At 35.6% G+C, this 26,782-nt stretch overlaps 3 protein-coding genes across 7 annotated transcripts; all 3 read right to left on the reverse strand.

The window, feature by feature from the left end:
- Positions 1 to 1,211: 1,211 nt before the first annotated feature.
- Positions 1,212 to 6,442, reverse strand: LOC114317385 (uncharacterized). 4 transcript variants are annotated; one of them, XM_028264095.2, is made up of 10 exons: positions 6,253 to 6,442; positions 5,908 to 6,037; positions 5,037 to 5,175; positions 4,729 to 4,941; positions 4,166 to 4,304; positions 3,654 to 3,735; positions 3,425 to 3,534; positions 3,245 to 3,342; positions 3,060 to 3,129; positions 1,212 to 1,553 (listed from the first exon to the last, which is right to left on the reverse strand). In XM_028264095.2, exons 1-10 carry the CDS (start codon positions 6,343 to 6,345, stop codon positions 1,464 to 1,466), a joined length of 1,164 nt encoding a protein of 387 aa, XP_028119896.2. In that variant the 5' UTR covers positions 6,346 to 6,442; the 3' UTR covers positions 1,212 to 1,463. The 4 variants fall into 4 exon arrangements, with proteins under 4 accessions (XP_028119896.2, XP_028119888.2, XP_082754325.1 ...); XM_028264087.2 differs by having other exon boundaries at positions 3,654 to 3,804; XM_082898199.1 differs by lacking the exon at positions 3,060 to 3,129.
- Positions 6,443 to 15,158: 8,716 nt separating this feature from the next.
- Positions 15,159 to 18,293, reverse strand: LOC114317351 (protein SPIRAL1-like 2). 2 transcript variants are annotated; one of them, XM_028264066.2, is made up of 3 exons: positions 17,511 to 18,293; positions 15,817 to 16,090; positions 15,159 to 15,497 (listed from the first exon to the last, which is right to left on the reverse strand). In XM_028264066.2, exons 2-3 carry the CDS (start codon positions 16,063 to 16,065, stop codon positions 15,417 to 15,419), a joined length of 330 nt encoding a protein of 109 aa, XP_028119867.2. In that variant the 5' UTR covers positions 16,066 to 16,090; positions 17,511 to 18,293; the 3' UTR covers positions 15,159 to 15,416. The 2 variants fall into 2 exon arrangements, with proteins under 2 accessions (XP_028119867.2, XP_028119864.2); XM_028264063.2 differs by having other exon boundaries at positions 15,817 to 16,110; positions 17,511 to 17,745.
- Positions 18,294 to 19,777: 1,484 nt separating this feature from the next.
- Positions 19,778 to 26,547, reverse strand: LOC114317345 (putative methylesterase 11, chloroplastic). Its single transcript, XM_028264056.2, has 5 exons — positions 25,912 to 26,547; positions 23,274 to 23,510; positions 21,375 to 21,518; positions 20,590 to 20,721; positions 19,778 to 20,420 (listed from the first exon to the last, which is right to left on the reverse strand). The coding sequence occupies exons 1-5, from the start codon at positions 26,275 to 26,277 to the stop codon at positions 20,142 to 20,144; spliced, it is 1,158 nt and encodes a 385-aa protein (XP_028119857.2). The 5' UTR covers positions 26,278 to 26,547; the 3' UTR covers positions 19,778 to 20,141.
- Between the last annotated feature and the right edge of the window lie 235 nt (positions 26,548 to 26,782).

Here is a 26,782-nt window from a genome sequence, read left to right on the forward strand (position 1 = left end):
TATCTCAGTGCAGATATGACTCACTACTCATATGCTTTAATTTTTTTCTAATCAAATGGATTGGGCCACAACAAGAACTTTTATTTGGTTGTAAGTTTTTTTTGTTTTGTTTTGTTTTTTATTTTATGCCACAAATTTTTGCTCCCTATTATTCTCTAACTTCAATAGCCAAAGTAATTCAAATGAAATTAGTCCCAGAAACCTTAGAGAAGGATTTTGAACCCCATATTTGGTAACACTTGATTCTGCCAAACAATCTAAGAATACAACTCACAGCACATGCAAACATTACTTAAAACAGTCTATCAAAAGAAAAAGAAAAAGAAAAAGAACACTACGGCACACCCAAGATTCATTGGTCTCACCTATGGGTATGGCTACCAATTTTTGACCCATGTTGATGCTATGTAGAAGTAAAGAAACAGAAGGGGTTTTAAAAAGCTAAATTTTCTTGATCAGCTCATTACTTCCCGTATCCGTTATGTCAAATGCACCATCATATGACAACGCATTGTTGTAAGCACGACTGAAGGCTGAACGGAATGGTTCTTAAACCGGATCATTTTCAGATGAGATCCCATCTCCATATCATTATTCCAAGTCTGCTGCACCTGCAGCTGAATATGGAGGCTCCGCACCACATCATCAATTGATGGCCATTCTGTTCCCGATCAAGCACGCAATTCCACACAATCTTGACAAATTCCCTCAAAAGTTCCGGGGCTATTAACTCCCCCTAAATAAACATTTGAAAGCTATAATTGACACTACTTTTTTTGTCACAGCATTAATTCATTTTTCTTTTTGATAATCCATTAACTCATTTTTCATGGGGTCATTTAAATGATATCTGTTGGTGACTGATGATTTTTTCTTCTTTTTTTTTTTTATAATCCTTCACAAATCTTGATTTAGCTCTTTACATGGATTGACAATTCTTTTAGTTTGCTTATTCGACTGACCATCTAAGAATAACAATTCAGCACATGCAAAGAACACTATTAGGTCCGTCACCCCCACAGAGAGAGAGAGAGAGAGAGTCCCTAACTAATGATGCTATTGTTCTATTTCCATAGAACATAAACCAAATTTATACAAAAAAAATAAATAGCCAAATCGCAATATACCCATTTCAATCATTTTGTAAGGTCATCACTTCCTGTAATTAACCATTAGAAACAGAAATTAAGCAAGTAAAGTGAGATGGCCTATGCAACCAAAAGCCTAGCTCTCTGATAAAGAAAAAATAAAATACGTGTGTGCTAATGATACATTCCATCCCATCAAACATCAAAATTTTGGAGGATATATAAAAAGGACCTGTCTTCGTCAAAATTTCCATGGTATATAAATTCAGTTCAACTAAAACAAAAGAGAATCGCAACTACTGTAGTTTGGGCCTGACCTATCACTTAACAAAGAGGAGGATGTGGTCGGAACTCGATTGCAAATGACAGGGCACTTTAACGTATCATCAAGCCCTGCACTGCTTGTGTGGCATCTTCCGTTATCTTGTTAGCTTGAATGGTGCTAATGACATTGGTTATATTACCCTGGAAAAAGTGGCACCAAAACTTGAATCCCCAGAAAAATTCAACAAAAAATAATGTTGGCATAGCAATGGAATGACAGAGACATCAATAGCACATCAAAAAATTCACTCATCAACCTGACTAAAAGATGCTCAAGATGAGGCTTATATTGTAAGCATTAGGTCCAGTAAACAAGTAACACTAGAAGCCTGAGAAGTATCTTAGATTGGAGAAGTATCTTAGATTGGAGACTACCTTTAGCAGGACCAATATGAGGACCAAATGAACACAATACCTTCTGGACAGACAAAATACCAGATACCCAGATATAACCTTTTCCATTAGAATCACAATTCATTCAAAGATATGACCAATCTAGTGGTTGGACTGTGATCAAAGCGAGGCCAATACAACCTAAATTTTCCCAATTTAAACGCTAGTAAATCTAAAATAACCAAATTAATTAACAATAATTTTGAATTATGTACTTTCAATAACATAATTTCATCATTTCTGACTACTAATTTTCCATAGACCAAATTTTCCATAGACCAAGCTGACATTCACAAAATTATTCTCACAAGTACAAATAACTATATATTTATACAACTCTTGAGATACTAGCATTAAAAGCTCTAATGTAATTAAAAATAAGGGTAATTACACCATTTGTCCGTTTAATTTGAGAGAGGTTTTACTTCAGTCCCTCCCTATAATTTCAATTTCATCAATTTAAACCTCACAAATCCAATTACGTTTCGATGTGGTCCCTCCCTCAATTGTCAATAGCTTTTTGGACTGAAAAATGCCTCATATGACTCACACAAGCATTTTAGCAATACCCGCCCAAAAAGAAAAATAGATAAATTATAATGGTGGTCCCTAGTTATATATTTTTTTTAATTCCACTCATGTCTTTGTGGCTCCAAAATGCAAATGGCAACTAATGGAAGGACCATATTGAAACGCAATTGAGAATTCGGGGATTAATTTGTTGAAATTGGAACTACGAGGATCAAAGCAAAATCTTGCTAAAACTATATGAACCAACAGTGTAATTTACCTTCAAATAATTTTGTCACTTTCACTTTGCCTAGATCACTGGCATATTTCTGTGCAGGGCTAGAGAAAGTACAGGAACAGGATTTACTTCTATTTCTTGTCCACACCCACCAATAGAGATACAAATCTTTTTAATTTGACTAACGAAATGGCCTTGAATAGAATCGAATGGAGAAGACGGATTCATGCAGCCACCCCATTTGATGGGACTTAAGGCTTGGTTTGGTTTGGTTCCTATCCACACCCACCACCTAATCTGGGCAAACAAGCGTAAACTGAACTAACTTTTTTTCCTATTACTAGGTAACAAACCAAATTCCCATTCTTGTACCGTCAAGACCCAGTTCCAGGTGATGCATAGTACCACAAAAAAATATATACACATGTAATATTCATATACATACATATAGATTAACTGAGAAAAATATAAAACAGAATAAATAACAAGGATTTGGTCAACATTACCCTCCATGTTGCTAGCTTTTCTCGGAGGGTTTGCCATTGATGCATCCCAAAGATGCGCTCAGTGCAGCGGCTAAACACAAAATAGCATTATATTCACCAGTTAATGCTGAAGTTCACAAATCAGATCCACTCTCCCATGCAGAAGCACAGAGAGTGAGCAAACGAGAGAGAGAGAGAGACCGCACCTTACAATTACAATTTGGTTCATCTGATCTATCTTACAATCAATTAACTTTGCTGTGATTGCCTTAGCTACCCACATTTCTACCTCGTCATCATTAACCTACAAAAGAAACTTGCATCTATGTATTGACGAAAGTGTAAAAATTCAAACCTACAGATGCAGGGATGGGAAATAATTTTACCTGGAGAGTGTCCTTGATTAGTGGATAAGAAATTTGGCCAGATTCAGCAGAGGCAAGATCTACCAATGACATCAACCTCATCTTTACTAAACAGTCTTCATGGACAAGACCTACACCATTCAAAGGAACAAATTCAAGAAACAATTAGATATAAGCCAGAATGCTAAGCTAAGCTCGGCTCAGCTCAGCTACCTACCAGAAATTTAAATGTGGCAAGATGAATAATTACCATAGCTTTTCAGCAAAGTGGAATTTGCTGCATAAAAATCCAAGTATGCATCCAGCCGCTGTGTTAGAAAGATCTTTAGAAGCTGATATACAAAAGCATATTTAGCATCTTTCTCCAATTGTGCCACAGCAGGCATATCTAGCAAATCACACTGCCATGAAACACCACAAAGAATACACTTTGAGAACCAAAAACTAGAGTATGATCTAGGCTAAAGTACGGTAAAAATGTGCAACACCTGTGCATACACTCTACAAGCCTAGAACCATAGTAAAGCAATGAACAATAAACACAATGCACATGGACAATCACTTAGCATAACTAAAGCATGCATCACGCATCTTTTATCCAAAGAAAATCCAAATGATTCATCACAACGCTGCTTGACTTCTCACTTCAATCGAAGCTAGTCTAATTCCTCCTTTTCACCTCTAAATCCCATATTCAAAATTCAATTCAGAATTCAATTTACTCTAAACCCATATTCAAAATTCAGTTAAAGACTGAAATACCTGAAACATGTCAGGTGCCTTCACAAATTCAATAATAGTGCAGACAGCTTCCTCCTTGGCTTCCCCAATATTATATGCATCTTCACCAGAAAAAGTTGCCAGATATTTGGCCAGGAATTTGAAAGAATCCCTTGCTGAGCTGGAATGACGTAAACAATAACAATAAGAATTCCAAAATAAATTAGGAATTTTTTATAGAAAATGTAAACAGAAAGAATTAGGCCTCGTTTGGGAACAGGCTAATTTAGTAACTTTTTGGCTATTTGGCTAAAAAGGTAGGTAAAAAAAACTTGTATATTTGGGATGACTTTTTGGCTAATTACGAAAAGATGTGCAAAAAGTAGAGAGAAAAGAGAATCTTTGACTTTTTGATATGGGTTGTTGGCTTTTTGGCTAATTTACTAACTTTTTGGCTAATTGGCTAAAATAACCTCTTGCCAAACGAGGCCTTAGTCACAATTTTAAGCATAAAAAACTTTTTCTACAACAATAAACAAGCATAATCCAATTGGATTAGCTACACCTTTGTCCAAAAATAAATCCATACACTTGGACGGCTATACCTTTTACTTTCTTTCAAGATATTTGCGATGGTGCAATAGAGTTTTCTCTGATCCTGGACCCCAATATTCCATTCCGTCAATAAGTTATCCATCTTTTTAAAAGAAGGTATAATATGTTCAGTGACCTTCCCATTGACTGCTAGATCAAGGGCCTTCATGAAAACAAAGAACCGGCTGTACGAATTCTCCAGTAGGTTGTACAGATTGAACACACTGAAAACAAAATTAAAAAACAAATAAATCCAAGCATAAGATGATGCTAACAAAGGCACATAAATGCCGAAACAATGATCATCAAATCATATTACATCTTCAAGCGCAGTGCAGGCTTGTCATTTGGTTGTTGGGTGATTTTTGTGGATATAAGCTTTGCCATCTCTAGTGATTCATCCAAACTTTCAGTCTTTGTGACAAGATTGCAAATAACAGTGAAAATGCACTCAAGATCTGCAGTAAGAAATCACAATAGCAGATCTTGTAAATGTAACTGAGAAGTTTACAAAAATGGAAATCAGCAGCAGTTTCATTATTAATTTTACAAATATATATATATATATATATAATGATAGGATGATATTTTTATGCCCTCCCACCAATTAAAAAAAACAATTAATACTTAAGTACATACACTAGCGCAGCCTCAACATTTCTATAACAATTTTGTTGTTAACACTTTCATTGATGAAGGTGTCATTCAACAATATTTATCCTGATCAAGTAAATAACAGCACCATTTCATCATTGATGGTGCGACAATCACATAATATGGGGCAAATCAGCAGCCTGCTTGTATCACAGCATCAAGCATTAAAAAGGAGACTGGCAGACGATACTGAAATTTCAAAAGTTGTAGTTTTTTAACCAGATATATTAATAAGTGTAGCAAGATACCAGCAGAAAAATAATAATAATAAAATATAAAAATCCACGTCTGCTGGGTATGTTATAGAAAATTATTGCAAACAGAAAATGTAATAATAAACAGATAGTCCTACGTCATTATTATATAACAAAATCAAACAGAACACATAATTTCGGAACCATATCATTGGTACCTCAAGAAAAGCAGTAAAATTAAGAAGAATTTATCAAAGAAACACATTCAATTATTGTCATGAATCACTAAACAATCAAATTTCCAAGATGAATGTAGAAGGTGATCCATAGTTTGAGATGTACCTTTCTCGGAAACTTTAGAAAATATCAAGTCGGCGGAGGTGAGCATAAGTGAGGCCAAATCCAACCATCTTCCCATCACAATGCATTCCTGTGCTTCTAAGGATAGACTTTTCACTTGTGCCTCCACAACCTAATAATACGAATCATAAACAAGTACAAAATTACAACCACCTCAACACAACACAACACAAGTTTAAATTCCACTCTACCAATAAATTACTAGAATATGGGTTCCAATACAAGTAATTTTTCATATGCCTAAAACGAAGAAAACTCATAAAATAATAAACGAAGAAAACTCAAATTTGTGAAGGGAAAGAGATTTGAAGGGGAGAGAAGGGGTACCTCGGGGCCGGCGTCGGCCCAGGAAACCTCCGATGTGAAGCGGACGACGGACAGCGCTGGATCTTCCTCCGATGTTGGCACGACGGTCGTCATTCTTTGACGGTAGAGCTCTCAGAGCCGGCGAATTATAAACCCTAGTTTCGCCGCACGGAGTTACTAGAGATAAAAAAAAAAATATGCCCTAAGAGCATCTCCAACCCACTAGGCATATGATGCTTGTTAGTCAAAATGCCTAATGTGACTCACTTTTTTCAACTCCAATGCACTAGGCATATGCTTAGGCATTTTTGCTCAACTCACATTCACTAGCTACATGTAGCTAGCCTTCAAGGCTAGGTAAAATGTATTTAATCATTAAGATTATTTCCCTCCATCTTTGTTGCTGACGTGGCATTCTATAAAGTTAATAGTATTTGGATGAATAGCTAAAATAAAGAGCATGGTTGGGGTAGAAACATGAAATCGTTGATAGGCAAAATAAAATGTATACTTTATAGTAATATTTAGATAGGTAAAATGCCTACTACCATTGGAGATGCTCTAACTTGGGATGGCCTAAGCAAATAGTGCCTTAGTTTGATGAATATATTAATGATCTCAAATCAATTATCTCAATATATTAATGATCTCAAATCAATTATCTCAGTAAAATTGGGTGAATGAGAAAATATGAAATTACGGGAAATCACTCTGAGCATCTTCAATGGTAATCGGCATTTTATTTATTTAAATATTATTATAAAATATATATTTTATTTTATTTATCAATTATTTTATATTTTTATTCTAATCATGTTTTTTATTTTAACTATTTATCTAAATATTATTAATTTTAAAAAATATCACATCAACAATAAAGATGGAGGAAAAAGATCCTAATAATTAAACTCATTTTGCCTAATCTTGAAAGCTAGCTACATGTAGCTAGTGAATATGAGTTGAGCTAAAATGCCTAATCATATGCTTAGTACATTAGAGTTGAAAAAAATAAATTATACTAGACATTTTAACTAACAAGCATTATATACGTAGTAGGTTAGAGATGCTCTAAGAAATAATTGATGATAAAGTATATTATTATATGCATTAATGATAAAGTATATTATTATATGCATTAATTTTTAAAAATTTATTATTAATTTATAAATATTTTTTAAATACTTATGTGTGAAATAAATCATCACACCTGCGGTCTTATCAATTATAAAAGAATCAATAAATTTCTTTCGGGGGCGATTCTTCTGACATAACATCTACAATTAAATTCTAAAAAGCATTGGCCTCAGATAATTTGGCGAAGAAAAAATTAGGGGTGCAACTCGGGCGGGTTCGGTCGGGTTGGGGGTCTGTTCAAGTCCGACCCGAATTGTATTTGGCACTGCCCAAGCCCGACCATGAACCCGAACATTGTTGCCCAAGCCCGGCCCAAACTTTGTATTTTGAACTCGGGTTGCCCGAATTGCCCGAGTTCAGAAACCTGTAGGTAGATCTAAGGGTAGACATAAAAGATGCTAATCTAATGGTAGAAAACTAACCAAAAAAAAATAAAAAATAAAAATTAAGACTAACTCTTTTACTTAATAGAAGACTAACCAAAAAAAATAAATAAAAATAAAAATTAAGACTAACTCTTTTACTTAATTTATATATATTACATAATTTATTAAATTATATATATATTATATATTATATATTATATAATTTATATAATATATTAAATTAAATTCGGGTTCGGGTTGCTCGGGTTGGCCATTAGTTCTGCCCAAGCCCGGCCCGAATTGCAATTCGGGCATCAAAAATCTGCCCAAGCCCGTCCAGATTACAAGATATAGTTGCCCAAGCCCTAAAAAAACTCGGACTGGGCTTCGGGTTGCTCGAGTTGAGCCCGCCCGAGTTACACCCCTAGAAAAAACTACTCAAATAAATGGCTTTTTCTTCCGAGTACGGGATAATCCCAAGGAATTGTAGATTTTTTTTAACCAATTAGAGCCTTCCCTTCACCACCCCCATAGAAATGGTTTACAGTGTTCATAACTAACAGGACACTTATTTAGCAAGTGCTTAGATCCAGCTCAACCATATGTAAATTTTCCATAAATATATTATTTTTATTTTAATTAATTTGGTAACATACAATTAAACAACAAAATTGAAATGCATTTTATATATTAAAAGTTAAATTGACACAATTTAAATAGTAAGATTAAATTTTAAAAATTTATGTATTAGAGATTAAATTAACACAATCTAAACACTATGATGAAATTGACACAAAATTTATATTTTGTAAACAAAAAATTGTAATTAATTGTACCATAATGTATTTGTATAAATATTAGTTTGCATAATTCACATATAAGTTATATAGTTTATTTTCTTCAATAAAAAACATATTTAAGAAGAAAAATAATCCCCTTCAACTTATAAACAAGATGTCATGAATAAATATTAAATTTTTAAAAAATAATATAACGTGATTGTGTCAATTAAACTAAAATGGGCAAATTATTGATAAATTCCATTTAGAAGTGTTTTAACCCAAGAAGTCCATGAATGAATTTTTTAACCCATTTAGTCCCATGTATGTACAGTTTTATTCCATAAAGTCTTTTTTCTTGATTTACACTATTTTCTTGGACAGTTATGCCCTTATATTTAATTTTGATACCTTTATAAATATTTTTCGAACGGTTAGCAATTTTATGATGTGAACATTCATATTTTAAAATTCACATTGGTAGAAATGTAAAATTGGCCCATGGGCGCCCCGAAACCAGCCCGCGAGCCGGGGCGGGCTCGGCTCGTTAACAATGTGAATATTCACATTGACATGTTAACATTCACATTAATAGGAGTGTAAAATTGGCCCGCGTCCCGTGGCGGCGCGAAACCCGCAAGCGGCCCGGGGCGGGCCCGGTCCAGCCCGTTGACAATGTGAATATTCACATTGACATGTTAACATTCACATTGATAAGAGTATAAAATTGGCTCGCGGCCCGTGGGCGGCCAAAAGCCCGCCCACCGCCCCGGGCGGGCCCGGCCCCGCTCGTTGACAATGTGAATATTCACATTGACATATTAACATTCACATTGATAGAAGTGTAAAATTAGCCCGCACCTCGTGGCTGCCCGAAACTCACCCACGGCCCATGGGCAGCCCGCGGGGCAGGCCCGACCCGGCCTGTTGACAATGTGAATATTCACATTGATAGGAGTATAAAATTGGTCAGTGGCCCAGGGCGGGCCCGACCCGACCCGTTAACAATGTGATTATTCACATTGACATGATAACATTTACATTGATAGGAGTATAAACTTGGCCAGCGGCCCAAGGCGAGCCCGACCCGACCTGTTGACAATGTGAATACTCACATTAACATGTTAACATTCACATTGATAGGAGTGTAAAATTAGCCCACGCCTCGTGGCTGCTCGAAACCCACCCACGGCCCATGGGCGGCCCGTGGCTGGCCCGGCCCGGTCTGTTGACAATGTGAATGTTAACATGTCACATTGACATGTTAACATTCACATTGATAAGAGTATAAAATTGGCCCGCGGCCCATGAGCGGTCAAAAAGCCCGCCCGTCGCCCGGGGCGGGCCCAGCCCGACCCGTTGACAATGTGAATATTCACATTAACATGTTATCATTCACATTGATAGGAGTGTAAAATTAGCCCGCGCCTCGTGGCTACCTGAAACCTGCCCACGGCTCATGGCGCGGCCCGGGCGCGGGCCCGGCCCGGCCTGTTGACAATGTGAATATTCACATTGATATGTTAACATTCACATTGATAAGAGTATAAATTGGCCAGCGGCCTAGGGCGGGCCCAACCCGTTGACAATGTGAATATTCACATTAACATGTTAACATTCACATTGATAAGAGTGTAAAATTAGCCCGCAGCCCGTGGGCGGCCCGAAGCCCAACCGCAGCCCAAGGCGGGCTTGGCCCGACTCGTGGCAATGTGAATATTCACATTGACATGTTAACATTAACATTGATAGGAGTGTAAAATTTGCCGCTGCCCGAAGCTTGCCCGCGGCCCGGGTTAGGCCTGGCTCGGCCCGTTGACAATGTGAATATGTGAATATTCACATTGACATGTTAAAATGCACATTGATAGGAATGTAAAATTTGCCCGCGACCCGTGGCTGCTCGAAGCTCGCCCACGGCCTGGGGCAGGCTCGTTTCGGTTCGGGCCCGAGCATGTCTGAGACCCTAGGTTAGGGCCTAGGTCATCACTTTGAAGCCCGGCCCGGCCTAGCCCAGCCCATCGGCCCGCTTAAGGCCCATTCAAGACTCGGTCCGAGGCCCAGTCCACGCCAATGCGCAATGTATTTTTTTTGTGGAAAATAATAAAATTTTGGTAGAAAAAATTTAAAAAAATTAAAAAAAAATGACCAGGCCCGCCCAAGCCCGACCTAAGCTCGAGGCTAGGCCCAGGCCCACCGGCCCAACTCGAGACTCAATCCATTGGCCCGTCTAAAGTCCGAATACCCTTATGCCAAGGCTAAGGCCTAGGGCTAATTTTTTGGCTTGTGGGCCGGCTCGACCCGGCCCAGGAAAGGCTCGTTTGGGCCCAGGCTCAAGCCTAGTCCGAGACCCTAGGCTAGGGCCTGGGCCATCACTTTGAAGCCATGCCCGCCCCATCGGCCCGGTTAAGCCCAATTCAAGGCTCGGTCCGAGACTCGGCCCGCGCTAAGGCCTAGTGTCTTTTTTTGTGGAAAATAATAAAATTTTGGTAGAAAAAGTTAAAAATAATTAAAAAAAAATTGGCCAGGGCCGCCCGAGGGCGCCCACGAGCCGTGGGCAAGTTTCGGGCAGCCACGAGGTACGGGCTAATTTTACACTCCTATCAATGTGAATATTAACATGTCAATGTGAATATTCACATTGTCAACGAGCCGGAACGGGCCTGCCCTGGGCCGCTGGCTAATTTTATACTCTTATCAATGTAAATGTTAACATGTCAATGTGAATATTCACATTGTCAATAGGCCGGGCTACACCCGCCCTGGGCCGCCCATGGGCCGTGGGCGGGTTTCGAGCAACCATGAGGCGCGGGTTAATTTTACACTCTTATCAATGTGAATGTTAACATGTCAATGTGAATATTCACATTGTCAACGTGCCGAGCCGGGCCGTGGGCGGGCTTTTTGCCGCTCATGGACCGCGGGCCAATTTTATACTCTTATCAATGTGAATGTTAACATGTCAATGTGAATATTCACATTGTCAACGGGTCGGACCGGGCCCGCCCCGGGCCACCTATAGGCCGCGGGCGGGTTTCGCGCCGCCACGGGACGCAGGCCAATTTTACACTCCTATTAATGTGAATGTTAACATGTCAATGTGAATATTTACATTATCCATGACTCGAATTTTTCTGTCCACCCACGAGGATCGACATGGGCCGGGCCCCTACACATTGACGATGTGAATATTCACATTGACGATGTGAACATTCACATTAGGGGTATTTTGGTAATTATGTCACCTATAGGACTTATTGAAACATAAGAAAATAATGTGAACTAAATTGAACATAAGTAGATGAAAAGGGTATTTTGGTCTTCTTATCTCAAATAAAACCTAATGGAATAGTAAAAAAGAATATGAGTTGGATGGAATAAAACTCTTAGAAAGTGGATTTATCAAAAAAAGCTCATAACTAAAATTTATTGATATTTGATATCTAATTTTTAATATAATTTATATTTTTGTTGGAGGAGCTTAAAATTTCAACATTATTTTCAGATTTTAAAGGTTATTTGAGAAGTGAGAAATATTCCAAAAAAAATTAAAAAAATCATTACCAAAAAGTTGTTTTTTTTTCTTTATTTTTAAATTTTTTTTTATAAAAAAAATTAAAGAAATCAATTAAAAAAGTTCATTTTTAAAAAAATCTAATGTCGAATTAGGGATATATATTATGAAGATATTTAAAATGATTTAAATAAATATATTATTTGATTTTTTATAAAAAAAAATAATAATTAAATAATGTAGCTTAAAATTGATTAAAAAATATATATTTAAAATGATTTAAATAAATATATTATTTGATTTTTTATAAAAAAAATAATAATTAAATAATGTAACTTAAAATTGATTAAAAATATATATATATATATGCTACGGTAAGAGCATCTCCAACGGTGACTCAAATTTTTCATCAAATTTGAGTAAAAAATGACCCATTTCACTAAATTTGATACCACTCGCTCCAACAGTTCACTTTTCACCAAATCTATCCCGGGACAACCGGGTGGTCGACCGACTGGTTGACCGGTTAGGCAAATTTTTTTTTTTTTTTTTTTTGGCGAATTGTCTGAACTTTTTTTTGAACTTTCTGAACTTTTTCGGAACAACCGGGGTGGTCGACCGGCCGGTTGACCGGTTAGGCAATTTTTTTTTTTTTTTTTTTTTAACGGTTTGAACTTTTTTTCCTGAACTGTTTGAATCTTTTACTGGTTGACCGGTGTACTTCTTTCAACGGTCAGTAACAGTGATTTGGTAAAATCTGTGTCTCGTTCTCAGTTTGATGCTTTTTTTGCTGAAATCTCATTTTGATATCAATCTGGTGCAACGATTGGAGCTTGAAAAAGTAAATTTTTCATCAAAATTTGAATTTGATGCTGAGTTTGGTTCACCGTTGGAGATGGTCTAAGGGGTGTCAAGTAATGCCTCTATATATAAAGCATACCCGGCCCGTCTTTCATACCCGGCCCAAATAGTGAGCCATACGGGTACCTATTTATGGTTGCCGATTAGGGTTTATTCTTTTGCCGCGTTTCTATCTTCAGCAACCCTATCCGCCTGTCCTCCCCAAGGAGCTCTCTACCTTGATCGAAATGGTCTCTCTCTCTCTCTCTCTCTCTCTGTGTTTGGTGTAAGTTTGTATGTATATCTTGGTAAATGACTGTGTTTTTTACATTTGGGTACAGCCGTCGCACAAAACGTTCATGATAAAGAAGAAGCTAGCGAAGAAGATGAGGCAAAACAGGCCCATCCCTCACTGGATTCGCATGCGCACCGACAACACCATCAGGTCCTCCTCCTCCTTGTCCCTTTTTTTCTCTTCTCTCACTTCACAAATCTCATATTGTTCCACTTCTTGATTCTTCGATCACTTGTTACCTAGTAATCATATGCTTCAGATTCGACTTGTTCCATTGATTTTTTTTTTTTCTTTTTTTCTATATGTAGGTACAATGCCAAGCGCAGGCACTGGCGCCGCACTAAGCTAGGGTTTTGAGAGACCGGCTCTTCAAATCTCGTTTCTTTGCATTTCGTTAGGTTTTACTTTGATATGTTGGATCTTGCAAGTACTAAAACTCGGTTTCCCTTATTTTAAGGTTCACTTTTGCTTCTTTTTTTTTGGAATACTTAATTTTATATAATTTTATACTCAATTGAACAATTCCATGTGAATGTTCCCTCTGATTATTGTCGTTGTTCTTTTGTTTACCATTGTTATTGATGATTGCTCTTTTATAGTTTCTCTGATTGGCTAGGATTGTGTCTTTTTCCCTTCTTATCATGAAAGAAAAAGATGGAAATGCTATTTGTTTTACAAATTGAAACAAAATACTAGTTTAATTTCTCTACTTAACGTTCTTTCAACAATTGGATCAGTTGTGGAATGTGTTGTTTATTCTAACTATTGCCACTGAAGAAACTCACTGGATTGTTTGTTTGTGCTTGCCCAGGGAAATACTGTGATTTAAGTGAAGTCTAGCCGCATTTTTAGTTTTTCTTTTTGGCAAATGTTAAAGAGAGCCTCTGGCTCATTGTTTAATATTAGAATTGAAGTAAAAAATATTTTGAAAATATATGAAATGTTAGAAAGTGTTTTGATTTCAGCAAAAGTGTCTTGTATTCTATACCTTTTTTGGTTCGTTCTTGTGTCATAGGAGCTCCTTGTTAACAAGACTCTTTCTTTTTTGATGACTTTGCTTTTTATTTCCTTATCCAATGGGGAAATAACCAAAGCCCTTCTTATCATAAGTTCATAACTGCTTCCACTAGCTATTACATCCATTTGAGAAACTATGAGAGAAAAGAGAAAGGAGCTTGTTATACTTCCCTCCGTTTAGATAATTAAAAGGAAGAGAAGATGGTTGCTATTATTTCCTCTTGTTCCGTAAAGATGGAGGAGAGAGAAGAAAAGTAAAGAAAGTTCTGTTATGTGAGAGCAGGGTAGACAAGGAAATTGGTATTCTTCAAGTAAACTCGTGTATTTTCTTTCCTAATCTCTCCACTTGATTAAAAAAAAAGAGTTTTTAAAGTTTTCCACCATTTGTACATCTCATCTCCTCTTAAGCTAACAGGTGATTGGGTACAGGAGAGTTTCTTACTTCCTCTGTTAATGTCTTGTTAGCCTTCTTTTATTGGTTGGTTGATTGATTCAAATGGAAATGTTATTTGTCAAAGGAGCGTCAGTTGTCGGAAGGTTTTGGTTGATGAGTGGAGCATAGTGATTTGTTTAGAGGAGTGTCTTTATTAACCACCCTATATGAATGAACCAACCTCTATGTCTAGGTTTGCAGATGAATTCTTCTCCTGGCTTTGACAGAATGGTGGCACAAGGTAGAATTAGTTTTGGTTTATAATCATATCGATATACTTTGTAAAGTGGTGGCAAAGTTGCTTCAGTTTATCCCATTACATAATCACTTCTAAATTTGGTTTGTTCTTGAAACTGTTTATATTAGTCCTCATACTTAATCAATCTAGGTATGAAATTATTATGTATATAAATGTTGGTTTCCGATTAACAGAATAAGTACAGCTCCTTGCAGTGTTCAGATCTACCCATCTCCACCTACACCCCACCAAAAATTAAGAAATAAAATTTGATAAAAGTAAATAGTAAGCCAATAAGACATGGGGTCAGTATTTCCATTCCAAAGGGGTAAGATTATTTGCATACTGAAACAAGTAACCGCACAAGTTATTCATTTGACTAATTTGGTAAAACACTTTTCTGGCCAAGGTAAACCTAGCCCATAACAAAGCCAAAAGCTATATATATCAACATTATCAAATAATTAAATAAAGTTCAAAGAAGGTTTCAAGATGGCGATATCCATGTTTCTGGAGTTATGAAGTAATCTGCACAAAGACTTCATTTCCCACTCTCCTGTACCAAAGACTTCATTTCCCGCTGCCACCGAAAAGGTAACCCAAGGAAGAACCACCACCAGGAGCAGCGTGGACTTTGGTTGAAGGACGATCCTGCACCCAGGAAATATCCATAATATTGTCACCATGATTGAGTAACCGTATGAGACATGACAATAGAAATAGAATTCCAGATTTCAAATCAACCACAAAATGGAAGAAATGATAATTTAAAGTACTCTACAAGCAAGAACTCTTGTGGATATGGGGGGGAGTAAAGTTAAATTAATTTGACAAAAGGGAACTCAAATTTCTGATCACCTCAAAAAAATACAAGGACAGGAATACTATATAAATCAAGAAAATGACACTGAACAAAGTTAAATATCTAGGAGTGATGATTATAAGCAACAAAATTTTACTAGGATCATACCGTGATGAAGTTGCCACAGTTTTGTCCATCTGCTCGCAAGTAATTGTTGCTATGACTGCTATTAATGCCAGCAGGAACCTGCTTAGTGTTATCTGCTGGCTGTGAAGCAGCAGCAGGCTTCAGTGGAGGCCCATTATTTGACCCCTGCCCCTGGCTCTGCACAGGACGAGGATTGTTGGTAGTCTCTCCGCCCCCAAACAAGTATCCCAATGAACTCTGCCCCCCACCAGCGCTGACTCCACGACCCATTTTCTCTGATTTTAGTTCTTTTTCTCTATCCAGAAGATCAAGGCACTGGACATTGTTCAGATGCAATTGCAACAACAAAGTTTTGTAATATATTGAGGAGAGAATCGAAATTCCATATAAGAAACTCTAATTCCTCAAAGAAAATGTCTAGAAATACAAAGTAATGAATGCACGTGGATCCAGGGAAGCCAATTTTTAACCCATAAAACAAATGCAAACATTTCGAATATTCCTAGAGCTATGCTTTCAGTTAGTAGACTTTGTTCACACAAGATATGTGAAAACAAGTGTTAGTGATTCAGTCCCGGTTTGGTCATAGCATCTTTGCATGATCTTTCTTTCGATCTGATAATTCCTGATTTGGGGTTTTTTGGTCTTCTTGGCCATCATCTTTTGCTAGCTGTTGTATGCCACTAAACCACAATTTATTATGTCAGTTTTTTTCTCTTCTCACTACTAAATATTCTTGGATATGGGTGCATTTTCACAATAAGAATTCATTACTCTAGTCTCTAGTACATATACTAGCACTTAGAAACAACAATAATGACATGTCGTGAATAGATCAAAAACCATTTCGATTGTGTAAGTGACAAGGTGATTGAATAAAACACACATTTTAATTAGTTAAAAATGTGTGATGGAGATCCGTCCAACTTGGTGGTGGGTCCCTTCCTATGGATTGGGTCAAATCAGACCGACAATCAATTACCCGGGCCTAGGCCCACGGAGGCAGTGATGACACCTTTCTTTTTCTTGTTCAAAAAAAAAAAAAAAAGATCCGTTCAACTTGTATTTTTTTAGGACATAATTCTGCTATCAAATTGCAAGAATAATTATTAAATTTTACTTAGTCACACATTATATGATTAACATGTATGCACAAATCAAAAAATATATATATAAATAAAAATAAAAAGATCGTTCTATAGATATAGAATCATATGTACCACAACAATCATGGAGGTTCAGGATATGTTTGGTTTGTGTTTGAGAGATGTGTTTTAGAGATAAAAAGTACGAAAAGTTGTTTGGTTTGGTTTTTTTCAAAAGATGTTTTGGAAAATTATTTTAAGAGAGAGTTTTGGAAAAAGTGATTGATTTGATGTGTGTGAGAGAGAGATTTGTTTGGAAAACTTGTTTGGTTTACAAGTTTTGAGAAATTTTTTTGAAAAAATTTGTTTGGTTTGATTACTTTTAAAAACTTATTTGTAGAGAAAATTTCCTAAAAATTTTTTAGAAATACAAACCAAACGAACCCTCAATGTCTCCTCACCGAGTGATTTTCAAATAATAAAAACAGGAAAATGGTACACATCTAGGTACGATGAAGAAACAAGGAATGCACAACGCACAATATCAAGATTGTACAGCTAAAATTAAAATTAGAAACAAAATCATGAAATCCTAACCTAAGATCATTGTGTAAGTAAGAGTTACCATACCTGCTTCTCCTTTCTCCTCCGGATCAAATCCTAACCTAAGATCACCGACACACAGAGAGACGGAGGTTAGAGAGAGAAAGACAGAGAAGGAGAGAAACAAGGAACACGAAGGAGTGAGACATATGGTTGTGTGTATATATAGATAGACACAGAGAGAGAGAGATGAGGTTTAAATTTTGTGAAACGGATAAAAAGGGATGAAGAAGCTTAGCTGTGGTGTGGGTAATAGGCTTATATTATATGTATACAATGTTTGTGTTAATAAAGTAAATTTTGATGTGGTCAACGTCTGAGTTGGCATATCATGTGGCATATTTGTTCGGTTAAGTGGTCGCCCTGTCTAGTTTGTTAGCCCTGACAGCTACACACGATCACATTCACATGGCCTTCGTTTTACTCTTTCTTTTCTTTTATTTTTTAGTTTAAAAAAATATTTTTTTAATTTTCAATGTATTAAAAATAACAAACAAAAATTATGAACCAATCTGAAATAAATAAATAAAAATAAAAATAGCATATTTTTGTTTTTAATCATTTTTAGTGTTTTTCTTTTCAAATTCTTATTAAATATTCACTTTTTAAGTGTATCTTCAAATAAAAATTTTAAAAACTACTAAATCAAATATTATTTTATTTTTATTTTCCTCTAAAGTTAGATTGTTATGTCATTCACATTTTTTTTATTTTATTATTTTTAATAATTTGACGTCTCAATTAACTTGCACACATTTTAATTAATGTTGAGATCTTAAAATTAACGATTGAGCAAATTTTTTCTAATAACTCTTTAGAAAAACTCGAATTCAAAATTTTAAATTTTATTGTTTTACGGTTGGACTAATCCCTGGGATTCCATAAATCACATTCATGGTTCAAGGAAAAAATCTGCTGTTGCGCGACAAGAGGCCAGAGTTAAATTCTGATTTGGAAAGGTGGACAGATGGGTTGCTTTAAAGCCATTTGATTTTGGCTTCAAACTTAAGCAATGTTGTTGATGATTATTATGGTGGGAAAATTCTAGGAAGTCTATACCTGATGCATTTTTCATGATTATTTTTGTGATGTTTGGTTATGTTCTGTTGTAAGTTAGTTATGATATTATTTTTATTATGATTTAAGAATTGTTTAATTATTTCTCATGTGATATTTGAATATAACTTAAATATATATATTTTTAATTATGACTCTATTAATGATAATCAAACTCACAAATAACATGCGTTAACTTGGAACATATCATGTGGTAGGCGACAACATCACCTAGCTCTATTTTTTAGGAGCAATTGCAATCTAGTGGAAATTTTAAAATATAATTACATAGTTAAAAAATATTAAATTTAAATTATTAATATTTATAAAATTTATTATTAATTAGTAATTATTTTTTTTAAATACGACTGATTTGATATTTTCTTATTTTTTATCAGTATTATTTGGTATATATTTTTCTTATAGGTTAAAAATTAAAATTAAAAATTAAAAGTAATTTTCTTTTAATTTCTTAATAATTAATTTTTTTTTTACTGTAACCTGTATAAATTATTTGTGGCATAAACTGTGCATCAAGGACTGACAAATTTTTTTTTAACAAAAAAACACTATAAATAGACTTGTAAGCCTCACCGAACAAGTTTATTTTGATTTGTCATGTCTCTTCTATCTTTAATTTTTTTTGTAAGTAGTTTTAATTACTATTAAGTTATACTTCACCAAAAAAAAATAAATATAATTCAATGATCTTAAAATGCACGAGGACAAAATCAAAATAATAAAATAACATAAAATCATTGTCCGTTTAGTTTAAGCGTCTATGTGTCACGAAATTATTAAATGGTCCAGAGACAACATTATTGTGATTAGTAAAGGAAATAAAATCCACAATTTTATATTAAGTTATTAAGAAACATGAAAAGACATAGAAAATTTGTGATTAATTTGAAACATAACCACGTAATCAATAATTTTTTCACCATGGCACATTTCTAGCTACAACTGCCAACCAATAGTTGGAGTGCGATGCAGCACCTTGAGAGAGAGAGAGAAAGAGAGAGCCACTGTAGGTGTGAGTTTTCGGGCTTGCCATCCGAAAAATTTATGTTAGAATTTTAATAACAGGGAACACACAAATAATGCACCACATTTCAAATATGTTGTTCTGCATTGGTGTAGCTTGAAAGGAAGGAAGCTATATATTCCAACCTCAAACTGAAATGAAATCTCAATTAAAAATTCACAAAATTATCTAGCAACGGGCCTATGGAAAAAAATTTCGTCCGGAGCAAATATCCCTGTGCACATCTCTATGCACTGTTTGTAGGATCCAATTAATCATAGGTTCGATTCAACATTTTCATAGGCTTAATGAACATCCTTTCCTCAAATCATAAAACTTCAAATATATAAACAAAACAAAAAAAGAAGAAAAGAAAATAACCCTACAACATTGCTTGTGAAGATTTTCTCATAGTGCAGGAAAATTGAATTCTGAAATTGGATATGAACATGTTAAATTAATTAAAATCCCCAAGTAGACATTTGGGTGCTAAACAATTTTTTTTTTAAAGGCGAAGATGCTCGCAGCACTGCACATACCAAGGGAGGGAATTCAGAAAGCAAACCAGCAAACAGATGCTAAGTTGATGGGATCTTTGAGATCTCTACCAATAGCTTATGTAGGGCTTGGGGTTTTGAGAAAAAAGGGGAGTGGTCGGCACCTTTAAGACGAAAAACCTGTTCGGGTGGGCTTTTGTTTATCATGCTCTCCTGTACTGTGATGGATATAGCATTATCTTCCGGAGTTTCTATATAAAACCGCCTAACAGAGCCATACTTCTTCTCAGAAAGAGAGAGCTTCTCCAAAACTGGAGCGAAAGGGATTGGCCTCATTGACACAGATGCTAGGGCAACATCCTGGATCACAAGCAGCAAAATGGAATTTAGCAAAGATTAAAACAAGCTCACATGCACAAACATGATCAACCAGAAAGCTAATCATGTATCAAATATTGACTAGACATCGGGACTTCTGTTGGAAGCTAATCATATGTCAAAAAGAAACTATAAGCAAGTTAATACATACCTTGGCAGGACTCTGGTTGAATAACAAGTCTCTTAATAGTGACTTGTCAAGATTGATTGCGGTTGGAGGCTGAGTGTTTCCATTTGCATACAGGAATATCTGAGCCTGACGCATCAGATCATTTGAATCTGCCTGCAATAATTATAAAATGTCACTCATTGGAAATCGACCCAAACGTGTAAATTCCCAACTCATTTAGCATAACATTCCAAATATCTATAAACCTGAATAAATTTGAAAACCTTGTTCCCACATGTAATAAGACAAATCAATTTTGCCACCATGTGAAGCTTACACTCAAAACATGCATTTGATTGAGTCAAACACACGTGAGGAATACAACTGATGCCTTAAGGCTAGACCACTAGAGTAATTTCCAATAGCCTAAGACATCACTGAAATTCAAAATCTCATCCCGGATCATTTTCAAAGCTTTGTGAGATTTGCACATTGAGGCTAAAAGTGTATGCCACAAGGTATAGCGTTGAAGATTTAAATCAACTTAGTTTGATGCCCTCTGCGTATTTATGCAAGGGCAGGCACATTTTGAGTATTGTGGCTGAATACAAGCAAGATGCAAAGGTAAACTGTGCACAAAATATATGTTGATCTTGCAGACATTTGGAAACAACTAAAGAACCTTCACAAGTGAAACCACACTCCAGAAATTTTAAAATGCATTTCAAGAATTTTCATGCATAAATCAGTTCCAGTTTTTGAACTCCAGAACCATTGACTCACATGCCAGTAAAGATTCCATTAAAATAAATGAGTGACAGGAAAACCTTTTGGGAGAACATATCAAGGGTACTTTGTCCACTAGTTAACATTGCTGCAGCTACGTAAACGGCTTTCGAAACTCTATGTGGAAACAGCTCCATTGCATATGATATACATGTACCACCAAAATCATGCCCTACCAAAATCACCTGCATAAATCAAGAAGTAAAGAGTTCAAATAAGTAGATGTCTCAAACTGATATAAGAGCAGCCACTTTGTGGAAATCTCGGGTTGCCAAGGATGAAAACCCAGGTTTGAGTATCAGAGCAGCCGTTTTGTGCAAATAATGCCAAATGTTGACCCCTCATCCTTTTCAGCTATGTTTGGATATTGGATTTGGGGGAGGGAAAAGAAAAGGGGAGGGAAGAATGAATGAAATATAAGATAAATCGTTTTCACAAATGTCTTACATTTTTTCTCCTCCACAAATCCCTTCAGCATTTGGCTACTGTTGGTGACAACCAACAGTTAACGGAAAGGAAAATGATGTGTCACCAGAACCGGTTTTTTTCACATCCTCGTGGATCCACACAACAAACAACATGTGTATGTGTAGGACCTACCATATCTACAAAATGTACATATGACATTTGTTATGTGAATTCATGTAGGAGGTTGAAAAGAGCCTGTTAAATTCATCGTGTGATGCATAGAAGCACTCTAATGGAATTTAACATTAGGTCTGAACAATGCTACTGATATAAAGAACATTCTGGAGGATGTCTCCTGTAGGGGTGTTCGTGGGTTGGTTTGGTTCGATTTGACACTAATTTTGGAACCAATTCAATCATGATCGGTTCCAAATTTTTGGACCCAGAATCAAACCAATCATATACTAGAATCAACCCAAACCAACCCAATGTAGCTCGGATTGGTTCGGTTTGGAACCATGGTTCCATTATATTAAAAATAATTGAACCAACATTTTCTTTTGATTTGTCTACCTCTGATTTTGCATCAACATTTTCTTCTTCTTCTTCCAAGTGCTTTAAAAATTCAAATTGAAGAGACTTCACATGTTCACCACAACTACTATCAGTGAGCTTATCAACTTCCATTTCATTTGAACTTTGACTCATCCTATTTAAAGAATAACTTGAAGCAGGGTCTAGCATTTCATAATGCACATACATACGGTTCCTGAGTTCTCTTATTTTCTACACTAAATCATTTACCTTGTCAATAGGCTAAATCATTTAACTTGAAGTAGAGTCTATTACTCTTGGACCAACAATTCAAAATTTGTTCAATTGCACAAACTTCATAAAAATAGGAATTTTGAAGTAACATACAAGACTATGGTAATATAAAGACATGTCAATATAATCAAAAAAAAAAAAAATTATATATACATATTTAGGTTCGGTTCTCGGGTTAATTCGGTTTAGACAAGACCTAAACCAAGAACCAACCCAATCCTATCAGTTTGACAATTTGAAGACCCAAAACCAAAGCAATGCACCAAAAAACCAAACCAACCCAAAGAGGTTAGTTTGGTTCGGTTCTTCGGTTCTCTGGGTATTTTGAACACCCCAGCCTAAGAAAGACTCCAAAGCTGATTGTAACAGACCTCACTTGCATGAGCTGTACATAAGCACCACCAACTTATGTTTAATGGAAGTATCACAAAACGAGAAACAATTTGGTAAGGAACCAGATACCCTAGAAATTAGCCACATCACCTATGAAATATAATGAAGAGAAGTCTATGTGATTCAATTGTACAACATCTGAGATACTAAATTCATCAAATCTATGTGAACTGTGACAGCAAACCCTTGATAAAAGATCCCAGTAAACTTCCACTTTAAAGCCTCCATTACTTCTTTGTCACATAGCTGCAAACTGTTAAAGCATGATAAACGAAAATCAAGAAAAGAAACTGATAGAAATAGAAGAGTACCCTGTCCCCATCAGCAATTTTTTCAAGAAAACCAGTAAGTGGCTTCACATATTGCGAAAGACTTGTGATGCTGTTTGTATCAAATGAATGAATTCCAGAACCAGTTAAATCTATGGCAGTTACTCTGAATCCACCTTCTTCTAAAAGTGCTATAGTTTTGTACCAACACCAAGCACCAAAACCACCTCCATGGACAAGGACGAAATGGTTGGTCTCTAGCTCGTCATGCTTTACTTCCTGTCAAAGAGAAAGTAAGGAAATATAAGAATAATTAAGTAGGATGAAGGAAAAACACTTACACTCGTGGAATCAAAGACAAGACACCACAAAATGATAGGTAGCAAATAAATTAGTTTAATTGATTCCACATCTACTCAAAAAATCTAAGGCACATCTACGAAGCATGGACACTTCAACTTAGTTGTTGTTTCTGTGTCCAACACAGAAACACCGGGACGAATACTGGGACGAATACCAAACACACCACGTGGCATGCCTCATTTTTTAATTATCTTTTTTCCTCCTTGACATGACGGGGATAGGTAATGAACATGTGTGTCCTGCCTTTGGACACACTCTAAGATATTATCTTCTATGTGTTGTAAAAAGTGTCATTATAAATTAATAATCACGACTATGTAAACATCTGGTCTATGTTAATCATCACTTTGTAGTATTCTCCATAAACAATACAAGTGGCATTCTTTCCCTTATCTAAATCAATGTTTGATTGTTGAAATTGCTAATTTTATAACTTGTAATGATTATAGGAAAGTTTTCTATTTGTGCTAGAAGCAGACCCACAATTTCTGATGTTGATTAAGGCAAACAACTATGATGTAATAGTTTATAATTAATAAAATAATATTTTTCAATACCCTTTAAATTCATTAAAGTTTATAATTTGAGTTGTTTTTTCATGTTGAATTTTTGTTAATGTTTCATTTTTTTGGTTATTTGTGGGTGCAATATTCATAAAAACAGCAAAAATTATATATATAAAATTGTCATATCCCTGTTGTGTTCGTATCTTAATTTTTAGGAAATCACCATGTCCCGGTGTCTGATAATCTTTCAGGTGACTTCTAGGATAATACCAAGTATAATAAGAAAATACATTGACCAAAGCATGTAAAGCACTTTTAATGAAATAGTCATAAACTCAATATACCAAAAGAATGCATACAAACTTGAAAGCAAGAATTCAAAATTACATAATAACTATAGATCTAAATTTATATCAAATTCTAATCCAAAATGCTGCCTGTGATTTGACATTCCTCTTGTCTATGCTGCTATAAGATGAAAAATATGACATTCCTCTTATTTTTCTATCAATATCCTCCAAATCAAATAATATTAATTATTGATAGCCTATACATCAATTTATAAAATATTGGGTTTGTAACCATAGAATTATAAATTAGAATAATGGACATACATAGTGATTGAAGACAACGAAAGGTCTTCCAAGGGCAGGAACCATGAGCTTTTGGGCAGCTTAAACTAAGTATTTGTTTGGTCTCTACAATTATAACAAAAAATTCATCCACATTCAAAAACGTCGTCCTATCTCTTTGTAGAGGGCCTACCACCAACTACTTCCTATCTGAGGACCCAAACTGCATCAACCGGCTCTCTTAAATGTTCACTAATAACTTAACCATGTTTGTCAACAGGAGAGAAAGGGACACCATCAAGAAACCTCCAAGTTTCAACCATCATAAGCTAACAATGTTTAAGAATGAAACCAAGTCAAATAAGCCATTGTTTATTTCAAAAATGTTTCCATTTGAAAAAAACCTGAATTTGAGGGTTGTTCATAAAAAAACTAATGGAATAAAGCACAAAATCCAAGATGAATTGGTGAAAAATAAAAATCCGTTAGGGTTAAAAAATAAAAAATAAAAAAAGAAGTGCATTCATCTCATGAATATGGAAATAACTTGGCAATTCAACAATCACCAATCGAGATACTTGAGTCAAAATTGGTGGTGTGGAATACAGGCACCATGGAGGCTCTTCCATTCACTTTTGGAATAAAAAGTAAAACTCATGAGTCATCGTATTACTCTTTTACCTGGCACTGATGTTAACCTATCACCAGCAGCTTAATTTACATTCTAAGCATATTTTCAAAACCACTAACTTCCAGTCAATTTTCTTACCCCCCAAAACAATACAGTCAATTCAATCAGATGAATTTGGATTTTTGTACTGAAAGTTGAAACTTCAGCCAAATGAACATCAGAAGAAGAAGAATAAATTATGCCCAAGTTATGAATTAATTAGAATAAATTATGCCTAAATTTGAGTTCGTTCCGATTTGTAGTCAAAGGTCCAATTTTTACACAACTTTCACCAATGGCATTAGTTTAAATGTAATGAAAATAATTACAAATAATCAGAACTCTTTAACAAATTTACCAAAAATGTTGGAGAAATAATTTACCAACTTTCACCAAATTTACCAAAATGTTGTTGGAGCAAATAATCTCAATATAATCAGAACTCTTCAACAATGGCATTAGTTTAAATCGTGATGCAAAACCAAAACACAAAACAATTTTACTTTTTAAAATGGGAAAAACAAAAAAAAAACAAAAAAAACTTGATTCAAAATTACGAATTACCAAACCTGATTGACAAGCTGGTGAGGCTGAAGCAGAGGATCAGTGAGCGACCGAGCCCTAGAACTCGAACTCCGAGGCAACGCCTGCTGCTTCTTAGAGTTGGCGGTCGGGTAACGCAAAGAAGTCGAACGATCAAACGCCACAGAGCCGCCACCGCCGTTCTGCAACTGGTGCTGGTGTTGCTGAAACAGAATCGCCGCCGCGAGAGCCTGCTGGTGAATTGTGGAGTCGTCGAATTTCTCCTTCCTCGACGATCGAATTCGAGTCCACCGATTGCTCGAACCACCAGCAGCAGAAACTGATGACTGGTTGGATATGCGCTTGGAGGGCTTCTTCTTCTTCACAGCTTTGCGAGAGAAACAGAGGCCCATCGTGATGGTTGCATGTAAAGAGTGAGAAAGGGATAGATACAGAAAGTAGTTGTCGAGAGAAAAAGAAGAGTCGGGGAGGGGCGTGTTTCAGGTGAAGGAACGGAAAGAGGGCTGATGACTGATAGAGGGAGAGAGAGACAGACCGTTCCTTTGAATGAACAATGAAGGTATTTTATGAATGACAATAATATGACTTGGCAATGTGACTTGGCGTATAAAAGATGGCTCTGGTTTTAATTAGAGCTCTAAGCGTGGAATTTATATAACACTAATGTTAGGTGTTCCGAATATTTATGACTTAAATAGTTTAAATGTGCTAAAATAATTTTAATTCTGGATAAAATAATGTCATTCTGACATATTTAAATTATTTGAGTCATACAAATTTAGGTCATTAAATATTTTTCTTTATATAATGTGAGTTTTATGTAGGTTGTACTTTCATGTAATAGAATTTTTTAAATTTTTAATATTTTTGTTGATAAAATAACTTGGGCATTTTAAT

This window comes from Camellia sinensis, chromosome 1 (assembly GCF_055761805.1).
Source record: "Camellia sinensis isolate YWXY chromosome 1, ASM5576180v1, whole genome shotgun sequence".
NCBI classification, from domain to species: domain Eukaryota; kingdom Viridiplantae; phylum Streptophyta; class Magnoliopsida; order Ericales; family Theaceae; genus Camellia; species Camellia sinensis.